The 25,765-nt window shown below is 40.3% G+C and overlaps 1 protein-coding gene across 5 annotated transcripts in view; it reads left to right on the top strand.

Annotated features, from left to right (window-relative positions):
- The first annotated feature begins 18,032 nt into the window (after positions 1–18,032).
- Positions 18,033–25,765, top strand: part of LRRC28 (leucine rich repeat containing 28) — a 51,748-nt gene continuing 44,015 nt past the window's right edge. For 2 of the 5 annotated variants that reach the window (XM_084213777.1, XM_084213779.1), the window contains exons 1-3: positions 18,033–18,152; positions 20,411–20,628; positions 24,320–24,360. In XM_084213777.1, the coding sequence (XP_084069903.1) occupies positions 20,446–20,628; positions 24,320–24,360 (224 nt within the window). In that variant the 5' untranslated portion in view covers positions 18,033–18,152; positions 20,411–20,445. Of the gene's footprint in view, positions 18,153–18,179; positions 18,299–20,410; positions 20,629–24,319; positions 24,361–25,765 lie in introns of those variants that run through there. The other 3 variants (XM_084213778.1, XM_084213781.1, XM_084213780.1) reach the window with 3 other exon arrangements.

Genomic DNA, 25,765 nt, shown 5'->3' on the forward strand with positions numbered 1-25,765 from the left:
TGAGACTTTCTAAAGAGATCCTCCATTTTTAATACACTGAGAAAAAAGCACACATTCTCCATATATTGCAAAACAGGGATGAAAGTATCTGACAGTACTGTCTAAATCACAGCATAGTCTGAAGATGGTTGAGTGATCAGCAAAATAGTTTCCACAGGAAATGGTCTCTGTCAGAAAAAGTATGTTTTCAGGCTCTATTAAGTGAATCAGTATTGCTGTTAAAACTCTCAGTGGTGAAGATTTGATTTCTCTGAAACCTGATGTGTTTCTCTGAGCAGTGAGGAATGGCACTAAAAATGGGTTGGTTTTCAATACATCAAAATTTCAGTTTCCTGGTTTTGACAACATGTCAGTTGTGATAATTTTTAAGATGCACTGAAATCATGGAGATGGCTCAATATTCTAAAAAGGAAAGTTTAAAATTAGATGAAAATACAAGATGTTTGTTCATAATCCAAATTAAATCGTTTAAAAGGTAAAACTCTTTTTCCTGATCTATCTCTGCAACCAACAAAATAACAAGCAAGCTGCCTAATGAAAAAAGGTTTTCTTCAGCTAGAAAAAAATCTGGGTTTTGAAAGATGTTATTTCCAGTTATTGGGTTATCCCAAACCACTGGTATTGGTTTTGATTTCCAAATCATAACGTGAGGTTGGTGTGGCAGGAATTTACTGCTGGAATCAAACCTGCTTGGTAAAGTATTTCCAGGTGAGAAAGTTAAGAGATGCTGAACCCTAATACCAGGTAGAATTTGCTTCACATTTTATAAACCTGATAGGAAAAGCAATACACTGTAACCAAAATTATTCTGACATGCTGAAATTTCTATTTTGTTCTTCCTTACATTTGTCATGATGTGATTTAGGTCAGGAGTCAGAGGGGGACTCATGGTGGGTTGATGTTTCAGTGTGTTGGTCCGTGTTATTTGACCTTTGCTTTGTCAGCCTTTTTGTGGCCCTGCAGAACAGGCAGGGAGGTACAGGGCGTTGATTATTTTCAGCTCAAGGTTGTTTGCCATTTTAGTTTTCTAGAGTGTGCCTGTAAGAGACACAGCTACTTCATACAAATTTTTTTAAAAAACAACTTGTCTGCATAATTGGAAACTGCTGCTTCAGATTGGTTGAATTTTCTCTTAATTTTGGCTTCACTTTCACTTAAAGCCATTGCTTCATCCTGTGAAAACAGAGAGATGCTGTATGACCACCTCTGCCACAATTTGCTGTTATCACTTAAGCAGAGGAATTAACCAAGAAGATCAGTGATGGCAATGGTGGCACAAATCAAATCTCTTCAGGCAGTGACTGCTAAATCAGTGACACATCTGACATTTAGTGGAGGAAAAAGCCTGAGGAGTGAGTGAGCAACCCGAGCTGCTGCCTGGGGAACTTTCCAACAGTTTGACTCATCTGTCTTTTCCATAAGGCATTTGTGTGACTCCCTGTGCCTAAATATCTCTGAGAAGTGCAAAGGAATAGAGATTCTAACAGGATGCAATAAGATGCTCAGCCAAGAAGGGATCTAATTAAAACCTTGCTCTGAATATGTCAGTGGTTTCTCAAGTTGCTGTCAGTCCTTTTTTGTTGTGGGTGCCAAATGAGATTTGGCAGTGAAGGAAATACAATGTACAATTCTATGATACAGATTTCTTAGACTCTCACTGGAGTAAACTGATAGAGAAAATTCAAATATATGTGTTTCCCACTAGTATATAGAGATGAAAAATAGTGTTACTCTCAGTAACACAGGCCTGTAATTGTACAGCAATGCCTTGACATCAGTCTTTGCTAAACATCTATTTCTTTGAAGAGGGGAAGGGTTAAATTTTAGAATTCCTATAACCTAAGAACTGCCTGTATTATAAAGATGCTTTAATGCTAGGTAAGCTGCACCTTTGCAGAATTTATTTATTGCATAAGATCCCACCTCTCTGCATGGCAAACAATTTGGTGGGTTGGATAGCTGGCAGTCTATTCAGTCCTTGTGTGAGACGTAATTACATATAATGTACAGTATTAGCAGATACTTTTTCAGTATTATGGGTATTAAATAATTTTTATTAAGCCTTAATAAAATCACTCAATGCAGATTATTAGACAATTTGTATACTGGGAGGGAGAAAAAGAAAAACTTGCGAAAGAGGGGTAGGTAAACTTGCCACATTTTGCTGCCACACTCCAAACTGAGCCCTGGGCACCCATGGCAGTGTTTCAGAGCAGGATTTTGGAGCTGGGCACTGCCTGAAGCTCTGCTCAGGCCCCAGGGTGAGCTCCCAGTTTGCTTTTTACATTGGAGAGCCCGAGCGCTTGGCGTGCTCACACCTACATCTGGAAAAACTTCCATTGAAATGGTTTCCAAAGAGCTCTGCTGGAAGCTACCCCAGCAGCTGCTGGTACAAAGCAGAATGGGCTGTGAGAGCAGCCACAAAGGCAGCCCATGCTGAGAGACCAGCCTCACTGTTTGAGTCCTGAATTGGGCAACTTTTGGGGCGTGGACTCGGCTTTGCAAGTTGTGTCTCTTTGTTAGATGCTGCTGCTCAGCATCAGAGGAGTTATTGCACAATTCTCATTGAAAAATCTGTCTAAAAATTGGTCAGTTTAATAAATCTTTTCCAGTTAGACCAGTAACAGCACATTATTGTGTAGGATAGTAGAATGTTCCTGCGGAAGGAAAAGATCAGCTGCTGAGCAATGTAATGGGGAAAAAAATTAAATTATTATACTTTCTGTATTTTAAAAAATGTAGTGAGCTATGATATCTTGTAGACTGCTATAGATGCTTTTATTTTGAAGAGAAAGACTGCACATCCATAAAATCCATCAAGCTATTTTAATATTTGTAACAAGTGATTGTTACTTTATACACTGAATTTACCAAAGAGGGGAGGACTAGCAGGATAATTGCTTTGTTTTAAAAAGATAACATTACCAAAATATAAAACATGGTGGTAATTCTTCAAAGGGAAACATAACACCAGCCAGTTTTTCTTTAATAACTGTCTATCTTGTGTATCTTGTGCTATGGTTCAACTAAGATGAAACAGCATGACAATAAGTCACTTGTATTATAAAATCAGTATTGGAGATCTGCTGTTTATTCTTTCTGACCCCAAATATGGCTTTGCTTCCTTGTGGGTGAAAATAGATTCACCTGATCTGAAGCCTGGGAATTCACTTTAAGTGTACATAATGCTAGGGTGAAAAAAAAGGCAGTAAAACTGTGCTGGCATTCCTGAGTGCATCTAGTTGTCTGTCAGAACAAAGCCATAAGATTCTGTAGTGAATATATTCATTTTCTCTTTTTCTGTAAATTTAGGAAGGATGTGCTTGTTATTACAATCAATCCACTGAGTTGTTAAATTTAAGGACAATATTACATGTGAAGCAGTTGCTGGCAGTCCAGTCAATATATTGATGACTTACTGATGCCTCCTATCCTGACACAAAACCTTTATGCTTGGGGGAAAAGGCAAAGCATGTTCCTGAGCAGTTGTTTTAATAGGGTGTGACTAGTAAAGAATGCCTCATACTTGGGCCCTGGCCTCATGCCATTAAAATAAATAAGTGGGACATTAACTTGATACAGGAGATGATCAAACACATCAGCAGGGGACCCAGAACCTCCCTTTTAGGACTTGAACAAGATTGCAGAGATTATTTTTGGAAAGCAAGCAGAGACATCTCCTCTCCTTTTGTCTTGAAACAGAGCAAATATATTGTGATATCACAAATAAAGCCCTTGCTGCTGGCTGGAGGGCAGGGGAGGAACTTCCCATAATCTGAGCTGTGCTGTAAGCCACCAGGCAAATTCATAGAACCACAGAGCCATAGAACAGGCTGAGTTGGAAGGGAAATTCCCAGGAGTGTAGGAGACTGGCAGATGGACCCTGTCACCTGAGGAGAGTGCCCTCAGTGCTCTGCCAACAGCTCTCCTGCATCAAGGACAGCAGAAGGGGACAAACACAGCTCCTTCAGCTTCTGCAGGTACAGCACGAGGAGGATACAGGGAATGGCTAAACTGCTGTTCAAGCCATAGCTGGATCCCAGTGGATGGACACCTTCCCTCTGCCCCAGCCCTGGGTGCTGAGGCTCTGCTGGTGGCCACCCAGCCCTGAGTCACAGCAGTGTCCCCCTGGGAGAGGAGCAGCTGCCTCCCACCAGGCAGAGCCTTCCCAAGTGCTGATGGAATAGGAAATAAGCTGCACACAGGTTAAGATCAGATGGCAGAGCTGAAAAGTGTAACTTTTTCCATGAGTTATGGCTTGCAGATGCCAGCATTGGATCCTCCAGCAGAGTCAGCAGCAGCAGCTACAAATATGGGATTTATCCTCAGTGCCTGCTTTTGCACTTCCCTGCTTCTGTGGCTGCCTGGGATGAGCCAAGTTCCTGTTACTGAGATGAAGGACCCTGGCTCATTACAGAGGCAGCCAGAGTAAGATGTGCCAGGGTATAAAATGCCTATCTGAAAAGCATCTTTAGAGCACTGCCAGCTCTCCAGCTCATGGTTGTACCTGCTTGGGTTTCATGTGTGCTCTATTTGTGTGCCCTTGCAGCCCCTCCCTCGCTCCCTGGCGCCCCTCTGTCCTGGCTCCCTGCGTGCATCCAGCCTCATTCCCTTCTTTCAGCAGCACAGTTGCTTTTTGTGAGAGAAACAGTGACCAAAACACTTAAGGGGTGGTCAGAGAGCAGAGGGAAAAATGCCAACCCTTACTTCAGCTCTTTAGCTTCAATTTTTGTTGTGAAAGAAACTGAAAATAAATCTTACTTATTACAAAATCCAGGTCTTTCCTGCATCTTAAATGAGTTAAGGCAGGTCATGAGTACCTAAATGAGATGTGCAGGACAACATCAGGTGTTGGTACCTCAATTTCTTCATTTTAAGACAGGAACCATTATGAAAAAGCCACAAAACCAGACAAACAAACAAACAAACCCTAACAAAAACCCCTAAAAGTTTACTTTCTGTGATTTAACTTGGACAGGTAATAGTTTCCTGTGTTTCTGCCAACTTGCTTTTGAAAACTGCCGCATCCAAAACTGTGTGAATAGAGTGAAGAGTTTTCCATTGTCTTCTGAGTTCCAGTTTGGGACTGTCATTATTATCCTTAAATCCAAATGTATTCACCAGAGTTTTTGTCTTTAAATTTTCTGTGCTAATATTTGAAAAATACAGAATGTGGAAAAATGCAACTAAAGTCTCTGTTAGGAACAAGAGAAGCAAACTGGGACTGACAAAGCAAATGTCTAATTGTGAAACTTTTATGCTGTGGAAGGGCTCTCTCAAATTCTGTGTGAGGAAGAAGAACAAATTATTACCAAAGTTTTTCCTTTACTTTGTATTTTCTTTCTTGCTGCTCGTGGTAAGCTGAGTACATCATAGTGTTCTATGGAAAAACTGTAGCAAAAAAAAGATAGCCAGTTCAATAATTAAATTATATTAAAAAACATCTATTAAGAATTAACTAAATATCAAGTAGTAATCTTTAATGCTAAAAGATGCTTTTTTTCTCAGATACACTGTTTAACAAACCTATAGTAAAAAAAAAATCTAATTTCAATAATCTGTTTTCTAATTTTACTTTGGATTGTTTGAATTTTATTTTAATTTAATTGAATTGTACATTTATACTTGAATTGTTAATTCAAGTATTGTTTACAAGCAGCTTTGCTAGGAATGTGAGTGAAATATAATGTAGCTCTTCATAACACTGAAAAATAAAGCAATTTGCTGTTCTTCAGTATAAATGGTATAAATTTCCTATTGCAAAGGAAAAAAGTCCAGAGGCTTAGCTTTTAATAATAAATCTATAAGCAAACATGATGAGCAAGTTTAAAAATATTTGAGAACTTCTGAATATTTAATGATTTCATTAGATCAAGGTGATAATGCTGAATTCTTTATTTCTACTAGAACCTTTTTGTTATGCTGCTTTAAAATTACCTCAGGATGACAAAACACAGAGTAACTCATTTCATTCTGTTCAGTGAAATAATCAAAGACATTTCCCATATATATTCTTTGGGATTTTGCTCATCAATTGCCCATTAAAGAAGATGTTTCAGGATTTTTCCCTTCTGCTGTGTGCTGGCCCTGTGCCCTCAAAATTGTGGGGACATTGTGTTTTCTCTGGAATGTTAAATGCTTTATTTACCTTTCAGCACCTTCCAGATCAGCTTTTCCCTTCCTTCCAGGAGAGTTTAAGGGCAGCAGATAATTAACAATTGATCTGTTTGTAAATTCTGTGCTTCTCTTGCTGAAACACAAACAAAATTAAATTATTTGTGGATTTACCTCTGATATCCTGTTATTCTAACTGAAAATGAAGGTGAGAAACATTTCACTTCATCCTGTTCAAAAGCAAGCCATGGGATGGTTACTGCTTTCTGTCTGTTACTGAGGAGCATTCAATTCTGTTCTTGGTAAGTCACCCCAGATCCTGAGTCCTGTTTAGAGCATTAGCTCACCTTGCAAAGCCTTGGCATTTGGGCCAGCCTGTAACTGGTACCTCAGGGCAGCTGTTTCACCCTTCCTGTAATCACTGCTCACCACCTGGTGAAGCCAAGCAGCTCTGTCCCTCTTCTCAGGGAGGTGCTGTGCAGGTGGGAGGAACTCCTGAGAGCTCTCTGAGTGCTGTAGGGGGGTCAGGCCCTGCTCAGCACTCTGTGACATTTGGACATACAAATACATACATCAGAAGTGCCTTTCTCGTTTGTTCTACTCAGGCACGAGCTATTTTAGGCTGACATTTTCCAACCAGGCCTGAGGGAGTTAGATGTCTGAATTAAATCCAGTTTGACTGATTTGGACATTGAACATCTCTGAACTGAAATCCTGCTGATAGGCAGAGAGGCTGTGCTAAAACAACATTATTAGCTCTTCAGTTATATAGAAATGTACATCTTGATCTCTTTTTTTTTTTTCAACAAAGAGGACAAATAATTGAATCATGAGTGCAAATACAGGAATTGAACCTTGGAATAATATTTTTTTAAGTGAACATGCAAGATGTAAATGCACTGAAAGTGAAGTTGCCATAGAGTTAAAACCCTTCAGCTGTTTTAATGTGGAGATGATACAAGCACTTCCTATGAAAACACCATACTCTTGTCAATTTAAATATGTGTATTTTATTGAGTGACAAGCAAGTAATTCATTGCAGCTGTTTCTCTCATGAAAAAGCATCTTTTTAGATTGTCATATCAAAAACTGTAATACCCTAATTTATGCAACAGTTTTTAAGCAAAGTACTAATGTGTTTGGCATAGCATAAGGGGTGATTCAAATTGGGAAAGTTTGCAGCAAACAGAACTGAATCCAAAATGAGTGTGCCCATGGGCCAAATCTCCTGTGGAAATTCAGCCTTGACCTGGGACAGTGATAACCTGGGATAGAACAGCAGAGTTAGAGAACCCTCTCTCCTTGTGCAGACTGTGTGCAAATGCTCTTTAAAGAACACAGTCTGGAAGTGGCTCAAGCACTGAAAAGCAAAGAGGCAAACAATTCCTAACAAGGCTGCCTGTGTGCAGCCCTGCTGCTGGTATCACCCTCAGAAGGTTTACACTGAAGTGCTCTTTGCCTCACAAGCTCTACTTCAGATTAATATCATTTATGGGAAGAGCTGTAAACAGAAGGGAAATGCCTTGAATGCTTTTCAGGGCTGGGGAGAAGTGTTATTATAGAACTCTGACACCAGCTGCCACCCTGGTAAGGCCAGTCTGCCTCAGGTTATCATTTTGCCACCCAGCACAGCAGAAAATAACAATTCTGCAACCTATAGACTTCCCCTCTCCAAACTGATTGTGTAGAGTTTAAATGAAAAAAAAAAAAAAACCACCAAAGTGTGTCTGTCCCAGCTGTTTCTGCAGTCATCTAAACCAGTATGACCAGTTACCCAGTACAGCCTGCAAAACTTGGAACTGGGAGGAAATGTCCTTATTCTAAAGGCTTTGGGGAGATGATTGTTTGTGGTCTGGGTGGCTTTGGAGTCTCAGAAAGTCTAATATAAATAGTCACAACATGAGAACCTTGATCTGTGGCCTCAGAATGGACACCTGTGCCCTTCTTTGAAATGAACTGAAATTGAGGGTGGGTGAAGTTGCCAACATATTCTACCTTAATGTGCTCTATCAATTTGCCTTCAGTGCAATTCACTTTCAATTTCTAAAGCCCTGAATGTTCTGAGGGCAGGTTTACCTGTGTGATCCCCTCTCATCAGCAATGTTACAAAAGTCAGGACATTTCTTTAATATCATCTACAACTGACTATCTTTTGGAAGTGATGATAAAAGTCTTTGCAAAAGTTCTCACTTCTGGAAATGATATTCCAAAATATTCTTATTTTATTCATGTTCTTCCTTCAATTAGCCCAAGAACAGAAGGATGATCTGTTTGTAAGAACTCTTCTGGCTGCAGAAGAGCAGTGGCTTTTCTTACCCTTTTAAGGAAGTTCTCCCTGTGGTCTTCAAGATGTGCAAATAGCTCCAGGAAATTAAAGCACTTGAGATTTTGAAGTGGACAATTTACTTGTGCAGTTGCAGTTTGCTGGGAAAAGAGCTGCTTAGTAATCTGTAGCTGGAATTTCTGGATATTGCAGTCATCAGTGTTGTTCACCTTATCAGCTGCTCTGGTGAGTTTGGCTGTGGATTGTTTGCCATTGTTCAGTGTTCATCACTGTCAACCCACTGGAGGTTTGGTACAGTTGTACAGACCCAGCTCGAATCCAGAGCTGCAAACTTGCTGAAATGCAACAGAAATTGAAGGATTATGGTGCTACCTCATGAAGGGACACCCACAATTAAAAAAAAAAAAAAACAACCTTGTAGGAAAGCTCTAGTCTGTGATGGAAGATTAGGTGTGAAAAAAAGAGGACAGAGATGTTCAATTCACCATGAGCTTGGGGCTGAATCGAGCCTGTAGTATCTTGGCAAAATCAAAACTCTTCTCCCTGCCACAATGCTCAGCAAAAAACTGAGAAATTTTTTGTTTGTAAATTGTTGCTGTGTTTCTTCTGAAGTTTTTGAAGAAAGAAAGCAAAGCTAATAATCTAACTACTAAGTCAAAATAAGAAGGCAAACACAGAGAAGCACAAGGGAAATCAAATGGTTTATGGCTTAAATACTGATAATATTCATGTAAACTTAGATATGGGAGTAGGTTTGCTTTTCTGATTAGTACATATTTCTATTTCTGTAATTTCACTAGACTTTATATCTAAGCCTTTTGAAGATAACTTATCTCTTCACTGAGTGATGGGAAAGACGAAAAGTCCAAGGGATCTGAAACAGTGGGGAACATTGCTAAGTGTCAGGAGTGAAATGAGAAGTTTGTCTATCACATGGGTTGGGAAAGTCAAATACTGCTGGAAAGGGATTTTATTTCCCTTCCATTTGTTTTCCTTTTAGAAATTTGTCATCTACATGTTTTTCATGGCCTTCCTGTCTCTGATCAATTGAAACAGCCTTTTAAAATATGCATAAAACTACTTTGCTAGCAGTGCTTTTATACACCAATGAAATACTGAGCATAAATCATTGAGTGGAAATGTTATTTTCTCCCCACACATTGCATTTAACTGATCTTGCCCTGGCTACCTGGTGCAGGTAGGGAGGTTAAAGAATATGGGCCTACCTTCATTTTTGAGTGACCTTCTGTCTGCAGCAAATATATTAGAAATATTTTTAAATCATTTACTCAGTTCTGCAAGAGCCCTGTTTTACCTTGGTTCTTCCTTGATACTCATTTCTAAAAACAAGCTTGGTTTCTTCCTTGCTCTAACATTCACTGGAGTTTGCTCTCACTGAACTTCCCAAGATGAGAATCTGTACAGCTCCTTGGATATTTCATATTGTTGCACTTAGAGCTATAATGTGGAATCCAATATTATGAACAAATTGCAGAGTTCACATTGAGCTGAATTTCAGCTTTACTAAGTAATATCTGATTTTGCAAAAAAGATCCTGCCCTATTCTAGCTTTATATAAATAAAAGCAGAGAGAAATACTATGAGCTTTTGAGATGTGTTGCAATGTTCTTGCAGTATTTGCATATTGCTGACTTCTGTGCCACAGGTAGAATTTGAAGAGGAAAGATAAAATTGAAAAATCCAAATAAATCAAACAGAACAACATGTTGTAGCTAAATTAACAGAGCACTCTACAACAAATACTCACTGTGCCTGAATATCAAGGCATAACTTCTGTCCCTACTGAACAAGGAAAGTCCCCTTTGCATGGATCATCTTCTGTAGGTCTTGGACTCTTTTCCTATCAGGTATTGAACTCAGACTTTTTGACAGCAGAGGTCAGAGCACTGGGAGTCTTTTAAACCCTTATGTTGTGATGCTTTTATCTACTTATCTTTGCTGTTATCTTTCCATGCTGTTGTTGTGCATTGGTCCTTGACATTGTCTTTCAGCCAGGAAAAGTATCTTTGGTCGTTGTTTCATGTGGTTTCGGTACAGAAACCAAAGGAAAAGGACAGTTTTTCAAACACAAAGGATTTGCCATTCATCCTGAATTGCTCTGGAAGTCAGGCACGTGTGGTGAGGAGGTCAGGGAGGAAACACCTGCAAATGGAAGTAGGAAAAAGTTATTTGCTGCACTGCCATGGTTTTCTCTGCATCAGGGATGGCCAAAGTGACTGAGAGCTGAGCCCTCTCATCAGCAGACTAGAACATACCCTGTCATCAACCTCTACACACTTGACATATGCTGTTAAAGGCTGGCATACTGTACCACATAAATCTTCCAGGGAAGTGGGCTTCTCCATTTCCTAATATCAGTTTTCTCTCTTTCTCCACTTACGTAGGGGAATATTAAGATTATTTAGACTGATTTTTTAAAACAGCAGCCAAATCATGGTGCACTTATCCACATGGTTTTTAAATCCAGACTGATCCATTTGTCAGGAATCACATTACAGATTAGCTACTTCTAAGGGCTGGATATACCGAGAGAATGCCCATTTTTCAAAAATATAAACCACACAAAAGAGCTCTGGTATAAATTTCTCCTTTGGTTTTAGATGTTTTTTAAGCATCTAAATAAAATTAAATTATTTCCTGATAGCAGTATGTCTATCCATAGTCCTACCCAACATGGGACCAGAGGGCAGCACTGGGATGCTGACAGGGATTTATTCCTCAGTAGGCAAATTTTGTGTTTTGTATGTGGTTGGTTGGCTGGCTTCTATTTTATGAAAGAAACACACATTAATTTAAGGATTGTAATGAAGCTGTAGCTGTATTGGTGGGGCTATTTCTAATTTGTAGCAATGTCTATTCCTGGCTTAGGGCTATAAAGGTGCCATCACTATAGAGGAGAGCTGTTCTAAGTATATAATGTGTATTTGAAAACTTGAACTCATTGACCATGATGCTAAAAGCACAAAAAGGGTTTAACAGACATAATTATTTCACTGGCCCAGAATTTTGGGGCATTAATCTCTGGAAGAGTCTATATGGCACATGGCTCTTTTTCCTATGCCTTTGGTGGAAAATGAAAATTAGGTTCAGTGAAATAGTTTCAGCAGAAATGGCTCTGAGTCTTCATTTTACTTTTGAATGAAGGCTGAATTATCTCCTTTGGTCAGGCAGATGTTACCCTGCTCCAGACATATGGCCTGGAACAGCTCCCTGGGAGCAGAGCTCTGCCAGACACAAAGACATTTTGTCCCAAACACTCCTTACACCGAGGAAAGGGGAGCTGGTAACAAATATTGTGCCATGACTTTATAACGTGGAAAGATCTTTATCAGTGTTATGGTACAAATGTGACAAAGGCAGGAAGGAGGTGTGGACTTGGAAAAAAGTACCCACAGTCATCAGTCCAAGACCTTGACCACTGCCCAAGGGCTCCCCAGGCCAGTGTGCCTGGACTGTGGTTCCTGACTCAGAGCTCTCAGTACAAAGTGCTCAAGAATTCCCATGAAAGACTTCTGAGAGGAAACACAGAGCAATAACAAGAAAAGAAAAGGAAGATCTTTGGCTTTTCTGGCTTGCTCTCAAAAACTAAAAATTCTGTGTTTGACAGGAAACAGCCTATTGAGTGTCTCCCCAACATGTGGAGCATCCTGGTGTATATTTAAGCTATTCCTAGAGCGTTCAATAAAAAGAAAGGTCAGATCCCAGCTGTAACCAGATGGATGGTTGACATGAAAAGGAGAAACCCTGCAAGGTCTCTAAAAGCAAATCTCCCACTGGTCTCAGGAACAGAGGATTTCTATATCTGACTTCCCTCAAACAAGTTCCACAATATGCTTGCATAAATCAAAGAGCTGCATATACACCATGCTGCCACCCTTCACTATTTATATTCCCTTGGAATGAAAAATAGCTCACCACCTGCCTCATTTCTATCATAATGTAACAGGTCACAGAGTTAACACCCTTCTGAAATGAATGGCAGAATTAAATTACAAAACTGGTCACCTTATACAACCAAGACATTTGGCACCTCACTTGAAACCTTTCCATAGGAAATACAAACATCTCATAAATGGATAAAAATGTTACTTCAAGTGTGTGTATTGTCACTAAAATACTTTCATTTCAAGCCTATATGTGCTCAAATTATGGAACTGTGTGGGTGAGAGTATAGGGATTTAATATTTTATCAAAGTCTCAAAGTAAATTTATGGGAACAATGGAGCTTTGCTGATGATATGGAGTCTCTCTACAAGACATGAATTTGTTTCAACACCAGATCATGGAACTTCTCAGAAGAATAAATGGTTAAGAGAAAAAATAAAATAACATTGGCCAGCAATAGACATAGATAAAAGAATTGGTGCAGGTTTGGTATCTGGAAGAAGGAACAACTTCAGAATAATTAATGCTTTATGTTAAAACTACTGATTTCAGTTGAATTAATAACAACTTTTGGTGAAATGAGATCCAACGAATCATTGGAAATACTTGGGAATCTTGACAATTGTTATGAACTCAGCAGATCTGTCAGCTGGACTGAAGGGAAATGCAGTGAAGATGAAAAGAAAGGAAACCTGGGGCAAGCAGAAGGATGGAGAGAAATCACCACCACAGAGCTTTGATGGCAGCCGAGGGCGGTAGTAAAAAATAATATTATTGAGGACACATAAAAATAGACCAAAGAACATTTCATGCTATTTGTTGCCTGAAAATAATAAGTGTCCATGTGCTATCTAAATTTGCTATTCAAGTTTTACTACTTTATTGGTTTGAACGAAGCAAAACTGGAGACAATATTTTAAGTGACTTTAACCAAATCAGTCAAATTTAAAGAGTTTCATAAAGTGAATTCCAATCAATAAACAAAATTTCATTCATTAATGCTTTTGTGACATACAGCAATGTCAGCATGTTGAAAAATAATATTTGGCTAATTGACATTAATTTCAAAGCCATGATTATCTTGTCAGAAAGAGGTAACACAAAATACCTCCACATGAGCCTCATGCTCCTTTCAGTCTTTAAAGGACTAACAGCTGAAAAGCCATGGGGAGCTGCTGGTTTGGTACCTTTGCAGTGATCCCATATTGAGATTTCCCAATGGAGCAGAGGCAGAAATGTTGATTCTGCCTATTGTTGTATTTGCTTAACACATTAACAGAGGAATTTGGTTTCTGGGGCAGTCAGTGAGGCATTGTTCTTTTTCCAATTGAGATTAATTAGATCAGTGGGAATTCAGAATGAGCAGAAACTGCATGATCAGGGACAAAATCCACTGCTTGCTTATTCTATATTAGGGTTGTTCCATTCCAAATGCAGCCTGTCCAAATGACCAGTGCTTTCCATTACTTCTTCATGAGTCTGTTACACAACATAATCAATGTGATTACCAGGAAATTTCCCTCAAAAATTAGTTCAGCCCAAATCAGCAATAAACTGTTTTTAAAGCTTCCATTTTGAGCGATGTTGATTTGAAGCATACCAGGCAGTGCAAATAACTTCCTTTGAAATTAGGTTTTTCACTAGCCATTACTGGCATTACTGTGCCATTGAAAAAGGAGTCAGTTCGAGTTTAACAAATACAATAAAGAATAAACTGAAAATAAAAAGGCTTGAGCCAAAGGTGGATGATGTCTAAACGTTGAATACTGGCATGCTGGCACTTGGTGTGCAGGAGCTCCATCTGCCTTCCCACTTTTGTACTGCTGCAGTAAGCCAGAGTTAAAACATTTATGGAATCAAAGTCAGCAGCACTCTGATGAGTCACTGTAACTTTATTCCACTCCAATAAGAGAGCTTTGTCTCTAAACCAAAATTACTGACTGAAAGTTACAAAAGACTTCCCAAGAAGAACAAGGGCCTTCTAGAGAATGGATTCTTTCTCCATTAGTAAAGACCGAACATTTTACAGTTTATTTCTTTCTGGTACAAGAGACAAATCAACAAATGATGCATGATGCAAAATAAACGTCCTGTGGAAAGAATAGATCCAAAATTCTTGACATTTACACCAACTGAATCTTGTATCATTATGTATATGGAATCTGGATTGACTGAAAACATCTTATATAAGATAATGTAAAGTGAAAACAAGGGTAAGAAGAATAAAGATTTGAAATTATACAAGAGAGGATGCAAACTGGAAATGTTTTGTTTGCTTCTTCAAGGCTTTGCAGAACCTGATGATGACACGAGGACTGTGGCTCTTGTTCAAAGAACAGTGGAAGAAATTGAAGAAATGGAAGTTATTTGTCTTCAGGTGAGGAAGAAAACCACCCCTTGGTGTCTGTAAGAGCAGAAAAATGGAATTGCATATTCAATTACATAAGAGCTTTCAAAATTCCAGGCAATGTTTATTTTCTAGGGATAAGCAGAAGACATTAGGACAGCACAAAGCATTCAGCCCCCAGGCTGGAACCCTGCCATGTAAAGGAGAGCTCTGCCATTTTCCTTGACCACTCCAAATGTCCCAAGTATGTGTTAAGCAGATTCTTCTCCAGTCTGAGCATGGGAAAGATGTTCTCTGGCTGTGAGAGCTGGCAGATGCAGCAGGCTGGGTCACTACTGCTTCACACACTTGTGCTAACACTTGTACACACCAGAACCTAAAGAAAGCTGAAACTCCATCTGCTGATCACTGGATTGGTCTGTGCCTAGAAGATTCCTCCAGCCCACAAGGCCTCTCTGCACCAAGCATAGCTGCATGAGCTCAGTGTTTACTGATGGATTTTTGCCTCACCATAATTCTCAGAGCACAGTCAGGTCCAAGAAAGCCTAATTTGTACTGCTACTTACTTGACACACTGAAGAGCAGAGAATAAAAATACTTGGTAATTACCTGACCTTAAAGGAGAAACTCTCTTGCTGTCATGCATCAATCACACTGAATTTTCCTGCTGCTAAAAACTGACCTTTAATTGCGAAGTGGTATTTTTATCATATTCCAAATTTACAAAGTCTAATTTAATGCACATGATTCAATATAAGTGGTATCCACAGCACTGGGTGGAAAAGACTCATGCAGGATTATTAGGGAGGGAGAAACTCACAGTGTTCAGGACTCAGATTCAGAAATTCACTGAGATACTTTGGATCTTGTAGGTCTGTAACACTGAGAGATAGGAAACTTGTCATGAAAACCTCAATAAAAATAATTTCTTCATGTTTCACTCAGCAAAACTAAAGAAAATGTTGGCATAAAGTTTTACTATGCCAAGGTATTTCCAATTGCATCTCCCCAAAGATGTCAGTCTCAATTAGTTGCCTTGTGTAATAAATCTGGTATAGCATCATCTCTTTTTATTCACACTATCTTCATCTGACTTGTGTGATTTCAGCACACACAAGGGATCACCAGAGAAGCTGCGCCAGTTTGCTCCAGCCACTGGATTTGTTCCAGTAAACCACCAGATGATGGTGGACTGTCAAGCCACTAAAAACTGCAAACTACTTGAATAGATCCTACTTTAAACTGGAATTTCAAAGCAAATGTTATTAGTTTCTGTGTAGTCACAGATAAGATCAGCCATCCTTCTTAGCAAGATGGAAAAGTCAAGCCCCCCGTGCTCTTAGAAGCACAATAATAAGAATTAAATTAGGGTTAAAAAAATAGTAAAATTTACTTAGCAGAAGAGATTGCACTAGTCTGACAAGTTGGATGAGAATGACTTGGCAACCGTGAGGCAAATGGTCTCCTCACCAGAAGATCATATTCCAGTATCCCTGCTCCACTCATCATTTTTAGCCTTGTGACTACATGAGCAAGCCTGGACACCTGTGCTGGGCAGGATCAGAGCTTCGGGGATCAGCTTTCAGGACTGGGAGCAGCACTTTTCAGAGATCACCATGGCATTGGCTGAGGGGGAAAATACAGAATGGATGAGTGTGATGATTCAGGCTACACAAAACAACAAAGAGAGAATCCTGAGTGACCTTTCAGGGGAAAAGACACAAGAAAAAGTGATGTGTATTGGTGTGAGCAGAAAAGAACCAACACAATTTGCTCTCAACAATATCAGAGTGCAGTAATCTTATCTCCCACCTGTTACTCTCTCAAAAAATCTCCAACCAAAAAACCCCAAACCATTACAACACACGTGTAAATAAAACCATTAAGTATCCTGGCTCTGCTAAGAGCAGGTCTCCCAGGAAAAAAGCTTCATCTTTCCTTTTCTATTTCAGTGGAAGAAGACAGAAACACAGTTTCTGTCCTGATCAATGACTCAATATTCTGGAGAAGTACATTTGGTTTGACACATTGAATTCTCCCCGAGGAACATGTTGCTAAAAGTCCTCATATTCATCTTCTACTTTGGTCTGAAATAAGCTTAACTTTTAATTTCTCAGATATTTATAGAGTGAGACCAAAGTGACATTAAGAGGTGTGATGTGTTGGCTGTTTTTAAAGCCAGGGTGGTCTACAAGCAGGCCACTTTTAACATCAGCTGAAAAAAACAGACAAGTGCTATCAACCACAGTAAGAGACCATGTACACAGAATGATATGATAAATATGGAAGATGGTGATTTTTGAAGGGTAAATTATTTCAACAAAACCCAATCTATTTTTTTCTGCAAAAAACAACTCCAAAAAGACTGTGACTGCAAAGTAAGATGGAGCAAGTGTAGTTGTCACAATCAATTATTGTCTTTCAAGTGCAGGAAAATGACAAATGAGCCATTAAGAGCTGCTATTCTTTATTTAGAACTGAAAAAGAGAGAAATGAGTCTGCAAGGGAAAAGATCTCGAGCTTTTCTGCATATTGATTTATTTCAATGAAAGTTATGTGAATATATGGAAGAAATATCTTCTGCAAGGTGTTCATCTTGGTAACCCTGCAGACCTGCTGCGTGAACCTTCTTAGGACCAGTTCATGTTAATTAGTCTGTGGAAACTGGAAAGAGGATTTCTGCAGCTGGGATTCTGTTTTTTAGCCAGCTGTAGAGGAGATCTTCAGCAAAAAGCAACTTTTTAATACCCAGTGCTGTTAAATACCCCGAGGAGGAGGGAATTAGCTGTCAGCAGAGAACTGACAAGACACAAACAAGTCTTTATGTGTCAACCTAGAGTGTGTGAATACACATAAAATCAAAACATTTCCACAAGGCAACTATCATGGGTAAAAATGCTCGTGGTGGGCAAGTTGTGGGTGCAGGCAGGACCCTCAGCGCCTCCACTCTGTGTTAACATAGAAATAAAAGGCAGCGGCAGCTGCACCACAGGTAGAGGGTGATCCCTGACCACAACTTTTATCAGCAAATGATGTTCTCCTTTATCAGGGATTAAGCAGGGATGACTTGTTGGCACCGGGGGCTGTGTGAACACGCCGGGAAGCCCCACATGGGCTCATGGAGCCGCACCGGGAGGGACCGGGAACACCTGAACACCTGGGACATCTGAGCACCGGCACAGACCGGGACACGGGGAACACCCGGACACCTGAGCACCGGCACAGACCGGGACACCGGGACACTGGGACCGCCCGCGACCCCTCAGCCCACAGCGAGGGGCGGGCGTGGCGCTGAGGGGGGCGCGCTCCCATTGGCTGGCGGAGGGAGGCGGGAGAGATGGGGCCTTGTGATTGGTCGCTGCCCGCGGCGGGGCGGGGCGGTGTCTCGCGAGAGCCGCGCGGCCGTCGCGGTCTCGCGCGGCCCGGCCCGGCCCGGCCCGTCCCGCCCCGCCCCCGGGTCCCTGGGCCGGCGGCGGCGCCGCTCCCGCTGCGGCGGCCCCGGTGAGTGGCAGTGACCCGCCGGGCTGAGGGGGGAACGGGGACAGGGCCAAGGTGATCGGGTACTGACGGTGGGAGGTTGTCTCCGGTGCTTTGCCTCTGCTGTCTGCTTGCCGCACCGCGCGGGTACGGCGCCGCTCCGTGAGGGGGTGCGCGCTAGGGCTGGGCCCCATCGCCCCTGTCTGTCCCGTTCCCTCCTTGTCTCCCCGTTTCTCCTTCTGTTCCCCGTGTCCCCCTTGCCCGGTGCCCTTCTCTCCCCCTTCTTTCCCCCTTTCCCATCCCTGTTTCCCCTCATTCACCCCCTCTCCCCCTTGCTCCCTTCCCCTTCCTCCTCGCCCTTCCCTGAAGGACCCGGCCCCTCACAGGGTCGTGGTCACTGGGTGCTATCAGCCCTCATCCTTCTTTTTTATTCTCCTTAAAGAGCATGGTTGTGGCTGTTCGCCTTCGGTAAGGCTGCACCTCATCCTTGGAAAAAGATAATTGAGAGAGGAAAAGTTTGGCTGGTGGTGGAAGGGAGTGGAGGAGGTTCTTTTGAAGTAAGAGCCAAAGCAGATTGTGACTGGACTTTGCATCTGTGGCGTTGTGTGTCTGTGTATCTGTGTGTGCCATGGCTGAATGTGCAGTTGTTTTATGGAGCCACAGCTCTGTGAAGAGAAGCCTACAAGTGCAGGACACCTGAAAACCATCTGGACAATTTGGAAGGCTATTGGATATTTATGTGTGTGTTTCGTCATTTTTTAGCTTCTGATTAAAAAAAAAATCAGAGAAGGATGAGCTTTCTTTTACCTTGTCTTATATTGTAGAGGTTAATAATAGCTACTCAGACTATGCCCATTAAAAATTTTAACACTTTTCCAGGAATTAGTTTAATGCTGATCACAGAAGTAGAGTTGGGAATTGTAATGGCTTCATTTCCTTGCTCTTCTGGACTAAGAGAGCTTTAATGTTAGGAGTGCCAAGGGCCGGTGGGTGTGCCCTGTTCCCTATAACAGCTACTGAAGACAATGGTTACAAACCCCTTAAAAACCTCACAAAGTGTATTGCTCTAGAAGGACACAGATCACTGCTAAGAGCTGCTATCTGCAAATCAAAGGAACTACTCAAACTAACGAAGTAGTTTGATTTACATGTATGGTTGGGTTGTCACTCTTTAGCTGGAGTTTTGTGTACCATGCCTATAACCAGATGGGATTTATGATTCAGGACCTTCACTTCCAATATTTGTTATGATTAGAAACCTCTCCTTCAGTGAAGGATTGAACTAAAATAGAAAATGTTATTGGTGGGAAGCAGTTCTGAGTCCTTGCCTTTCATTAATGGGAATTAATTTATATATACAAGCCTGTAGGAAAATGGTAGCTTTAAATTAATGAATAGTCTGGGTTTATTATGTTTTTTATGAGATAGTTGAAAAGATGCAGCATTGCTGTTGTTGTCTAAATCTAGACAGCATAATAATGATTTGAATTTTGGTTATATCTGAAAAACGAGTTGAATAAAGTCAGCTTTCAGATACAAGTTAATTTTTAATTTGCCTTCCTGCTTTTGTTTTCTGGTTTTGAAATTGTCAGTTAAAGCTTGACACTTTGTTCTTTCTGGTTTTATTTTTAGTAGAGCAAGCTGAAAATCTGCTGTCTTGTTTAGCCCTTTATAAATTTTCTCACTGCAAGTTTCAGATTTCTCATATCTTAGTGTATTATTTTTAAATGGCTTTACTGGCTATCTATCCCAATTACTTCTTCCAACTGGTAAATTATTTCACCAGTTTCATATGGGAAAGCACTTCAAACTTTCATTGCCTTTTGTCTTACTGCCTTAAAACATAATGATGTTTTTAAATAATCTGAGACTAAAATCCTGTATTAATTGTTTTTCTAATCTGTGGTTTCTTCTTTTAGCACATGTGACAGGATAGATGTGGGGCATCAGTAATGCTTAATAGAAATTGCTTTTTTGTTCTTCTTGTGGTGGCAATTTTGACAAAACAATCCCAAAGGTCCATTGAACGTGTATGAAGCGAAAGGCGTTAAATAGAAACAAATATAACAAAGATTTTGTTATTTCACTAAATGCACTAAATGCACTAAAGCTTAATCCAGAAAATAGCTTATGGTGTGGATGTTCTGGGGACTTTGTGTATTAACTGGAACAAGTGTGTTTAGATAAATTATCAGAGAATCTGTAATCAGGAACTCTTCCTGCGAAAGAAGCATGCTTACACCTTGGTAATACTGGGCTTTTTTCCTCTTTTTGTCTCCTAGAAATGGCTCTGCTCTCCGAAGACGTGATGCAGTAGATGTGGTGCTTAGTCATGGCATCAGAACTGTGTAAAACAATCTCTGAGGCAAAGCTGGAGAGGCACAAGAACTTGTTCTTGAATTACCGAAATCTCCATCACTTCCCTCTGGAGTTACTGAAAGATGAGGGGCTGCAGTACTTGGAGAGACTTTACATGAAAAGAAATTCCCTGACCACATTGGTACGACAGTCTCTTTATTGCAATGTTTACTGTCTGTGTGTTTAGCAATTCTGATTTTTGAAACAGAAAAAAAAAAAGAGGTTATATTATAGGTAATCTGACCCTGAATGATGTCATCAGCTGTAAGATGTGAGTATTTGAACTTGCATAGGTAATGTAGAGAATAATAAATGGATGTTCATGACATTTTATGGTTACCCTTCTCAAGCTCTCAAGAACTGCTGGGGCTTTTCTTGTCAGGCTTGTTGTTCTGTTTGTGTTCTTTTTAACCTATAGGTTTTACTCACATAAGGGGTCAGTTTCTCCTGTTAGATGATGCTGTGCAGTCTATCCTACATTTCTTCATTAGGCTGAATGACTTTTTCCCTTGGTGTATGCCTAATTTCCAAGGCAATGTCAATCCCATGGTCTAATTCCAAACCTGTTAAGGTGCCAGTAAAAACTTCTATCTATGGGCTGCTCTTGATGGGAGAACACAGTTATATGTCACAATTAATGTGGGATTTCCTTTTGAGATTTCTTCTTGTTTTGTTGTTTTTCCCTGAACTGAAGAAATTCTCACCCTGTGTCAGTGTTGTGACTCAAAATTCAGTGTGAGGCAGTTAAATGACTGTGAGAGATGTTCTGAGCTGGTAAGACTCTATAGGATATAGTCAGAACTTGCCACTGTCAATAGGCTCAAGTCTCCCAAGTTTCCATTTTTGGTTGCTGGATTGGTTTGGATTTGTTGTTTGGGGTTTTTTTGGTGGCCTCTTCCAGGGTATGAGAGGTAAAATAGTAACAATGGTAAAGGAGCTTTAGGGGATGACTACTTAAAATTCACCAAAATTGTACAGTTTTCAGGGTCTCCTAGAATGAGTCTAGTACTCCACTTTAAGGGCCAAAAGCTGAAAGGATTCTGAAGATTCTATGCCTTTTCTTCAACTTCACTGAGTCACTTAAGTTGACATGTACTGTAGAGAATTATATTAGCATTCTGGTTTTGGGCAGTAACTTAATAATGTGTAATAATTTAACAGGAGGATAGGATTCATGGTTACAAATTAAAACTGCTGTAAAGTTAGCCAAAGGCTGTAAACAGCTCTGCCTTGACACTTTGTGAAATTCAGTGATGATTTAGTGCAGTAAGTTCAAACTTTGCACTGCTCAAAAGATGAAACAATAAGGAGGGTTTTGTATGTAAGTGTTAAGACCTAGATAAAGAAACTGAAACAAAAGTTAAAATGTAGGTCATACTTAGGCAAAATTGCTTTCAAACAGTGTGAAGCAGAGCTTGATTAGATTCACAGCAATCAGGATAACTTGCTCATAATGTGCCTTGTTGGGCTCTCATTCAAGTGCTCAGCACTATTGTTGGAACAAGGCAAACAAATTTGGGTGTCATTCACTGAGCATCTGTTCCACAGAAGAGATGTTGGAAGTTGTAGTGGACCAAAATAGATCAAGTCAGCAGCATGTTACAAAAAAAGGCAGATGTCTTTTTGGAACATGGAAAGTTTCACCATCTCCATTAAAAGCAGAAGGAAGTAATTATTGATACTGTTAAAGCACAAGCTGGAGCAGAGAGTTTCATACCCATGAACAGCCTGGGTGAACTGGAGAGAACCTAGAGAGCAGCAGAAAGGGACCTTTAGAGAGCATGTCCTGAGAGAAAAGGTTAAAGATTGATGGAGAGGAAAAAAACAGGAACTGGGGAAAACAGAAATCAGATCTTTTTACAGAGCAGAATTTCATAATGAGGTTTTTCGATGTCCACTACTGGTAGGACAAGTAGTGCCCTTGATTTTAGTAAAGTCATAGGAAGTCAGGTACACTGAGGCAGTGGAGAGAGTGGAAATCTCAGCTCAGAATACTTCCTTATACTTCTCTAATGCAAGGTGATGAGGAATAGCTCATCAATAAACACTTCAAATTGCATGAGCATTATTGAAAACCATCAAAACAGTACTTGAACCATATTTCTCTAAAATTAGGCAGTACTTTTGTCCCACTGGTTCATTCCTTCAGAATTCTGAAAATAAATTACTAAATCAGCTTTTATTCTTTACACTTCTCAAATGACTCTTGTCCTTGACAGATGACTCCTATGAAATGTCTGGGATAGTTACTCTGACAGAATTTACCTTGGCTAAGAATAATTTCATTTTTGTCTCCATTGGCAAGATGGAAGTGATGAAGTGCTGTGACATAATGAATGGATCAAGGAGCCATAGAGCACACCTGTATCACAGCACCAACTCTTCCCACTTCTCAGTTCATCTTGGATCACATGAACCTTCCAGTACACTATTTCCCCATCTATTAAAGGGAACTAGGTGTTTGCCTCGTTAGCTCTGTCAAGCTAAGCAAGATCAAGAGTAATTGATGTTCATTTCCTACCTCAGAATAGTGATGCTGTCCTGTTCTGACAGTAGTTTGTGGTTGAGGTTAACATCCTTATCGTAATAAAGGCAGTAGGATGGCAGTGAAATCGGCTTTTCCCGCACTTTTGTCAGTTCAGGCTGGAATGTTTTTGTGCTCGAGCCGCTTTTCCCGGTTGAAGTGGCGGCGTTTGCCCGGCTCGGGTCCGGTCGCTGCGCTGTGGCGGAGCTGCCGCCAGGGGGCAGCGCCGGATCAGCGACAGCGCCTGCCGGCTGTGACGTCACCGCCGCGGGGGCTTCGCCTCCCCGGCACTGCTCGGCCCGAGCCATCGACTGCTGCTCCCGAGTTGGGCAGTCTCGGCTTTGGACTCAGGTCTAGCACGGGGCGTGTTTGCTACATGAGAATATTACCTTTTTCATATAAGTATATTTCTCCATCATCAAGTTATGAACAAAAAGTTACGTATTTTAGAGAATATAGCTATTTAAGGTATCATACATCATGTTTATTCACATGAATATTTCTAGTTTTAACAGGAATTTAATTATGTGATCAAGCTGCTTTTGAAATGAAGTCATTTCTGCATATATCAGTATTGTAACCCTTTTTTTTCAGTGAAACAAATCTCTGTTAAAGCAGGTTTCCTAAGTAATAAAACTGTCTTAACTTTGAATAATTTTGAGTATAGTTTCCAACACGACATCTGAAGCTTGTGAAGCCAATTTTGTGATATGTGCTCATGGTTATAAATGCCACCAAGGAAGAGAATTACAGCTAGGGATCAGTTGGCAGTTAAGAAATTATATGCATGTTAATATGTAAATATGAAAATCTAGTTTGATGGATTCAGCAGTTCTGGCTTGGTGGTAATTGATCAAGCTACACAAAGATTGTAGGTCATTTCCCAGTTTAGCAGCGTTATAAAATACATTCTGGTTAGACATCTTGTGTAGTTCTTGTTCTGCTTGAAGTCTGTAAAGGCTGCAACTTCTTAGCAATCTCTTCCCTTCAACTAACTCATTTATTTGAATATATTTTGAAAAGGAGATGAGGTAATCTATCTTTTGAGTCTCAGAAATCTGACTCCCATTTTGCTGAGGACATGATAATGGCTTCTAGACTATAGTTTTGTTCAGTAGTGAATTCCCCACCCAGGATACATCTGAGATTGGACACTTGGGGTATGGAACCAGGCTATTGTATAGACATTCCTTGTTGCCATTTTTCCTGCTAACATGTTGTAGTATGGTGATTAAAATGACTTGGGTACACAATGTTTGTGTGTCTGGTTTTTGTTTCGAAACCTAAAAAATCTCTAACTCTCTTTCAGCCAGAAAACCTTGCACAGAAGCTTCCAAACCTCGTGGAATTGTGAGTTTGTGTAGGAGTTCTAATATATTTTTATTATGCTTATCCGTCTCATCTTAAAATAATCTAGAATCTATTACTTGCATATAATTTCTCTCTTAAGTGTGGAGGGTTCTCTTGGAGGGCAAGAAAGGGTAGTTTTTTTGTTGTTGCATGTTCTTAATTTGTTTGTTTTTGAGCTTTTTTTCCAATGGAGGTGTATTAAGTCCAATTTCTATTTTTTTTTAATTTCTTGTTTATTGTATGAGAAGAACTTTATACCTCTGTGTGTACTGCTGAGGGACAAAAACCTTACCCCATAAATTCCGTGTAGACTTGTCACACTGATAAACCCCTGGAACCTCCCAGTGCAGTGGTCAGAGGGTTGTGACAGAGCCAGAATAACAGGTTACAGCCTCCAGCCCATCCCTTGCTGCTCATTCCCACCCCAGCTCCCAGGGGTTTTATGATATCAGTCTTGCTGATTGCAGTAATCAGTTTTTGGAACCAAGTCACAGATTGTCAAATAGGAGCAGGGATGAGCATGTAGTGATAGTAACTATGGAATGATGATTGCTGTAGGCAGAGCAGTTTATCCAGTCTTGTCCAAAAAATGGATGTCCCATGAACTGGATTATTTTGACAATTAATTTAATTAAGCCCTTGAGACAATGCTTCCATCCTTCCCCTGTTCTTATAAGGTTGTGATTGCCTTCTGTGGTAGGATTGGCAGTGGGGGGTTAAAAGGAATATCCTCTTCTCCCCTTTTAAGCCCTCTCTCTCAGTTTCACATGAGTAACTGGTGGAGCATTGATTGTTTATTTAATGGCCAGCTCCACACAGGAGGTGTTTATCTGAGGAGTCCATGCCCTCAGCTGTCTGATCTTGTCATCCTCATGTGGCCCTTTAACCCCACCTTGCTGGTGCCTGTGTCCACAGTGTAACTGAACTGGTTTGTAGGTCACTGCAGTCTCTGACTCACTCAAGATCAAATCCTATCTGATCATGCCTCTGTCTTCAGAGCAGTAAAATTAATATTTTTATATTTGATATCATGATTTGCCACTGAGCATCAGGAAACCTCCATGTTATTTGATACTGCTTTTAGGAAAACCTGTTTAAATTACAGCTTAAAATAATTTCTTACAAACACTGATTTATAGGAGGCAAGCCTAATTATTTGATGTTCAGCAAGCTCAGTTGTCCCACCATTATCCCACACATTCTGGTGGTCTGGAGAGAGCTGCAATGGGCCTGTGGTTTGTGTAGCTCTAATAGGACAAGTCATTTTTTGATGAGACAATAAAAGGTGTTTTGTTGTCAGGGAAGAGACCACAAAACAAGGATTTATTTAAAGAATAATTTGGTACAGAAGCTTTCAGTTTTGAGAGACAAATTATTTTTATTTTCCTAAAAGTTATTACATCCT

Source organism: Fringilla coelebs (assembly GCF_963513975.1).
Source record: "Fringilla coelebs genome assembly, chromosome: 12".
NCBI classification, from domain to species: domain Eukaryota; kingdom Metazoa; phylum Chordata; class Aves; order Passeriformes; family Fringillidae; genus Fringilla; species Fringilla coelebs.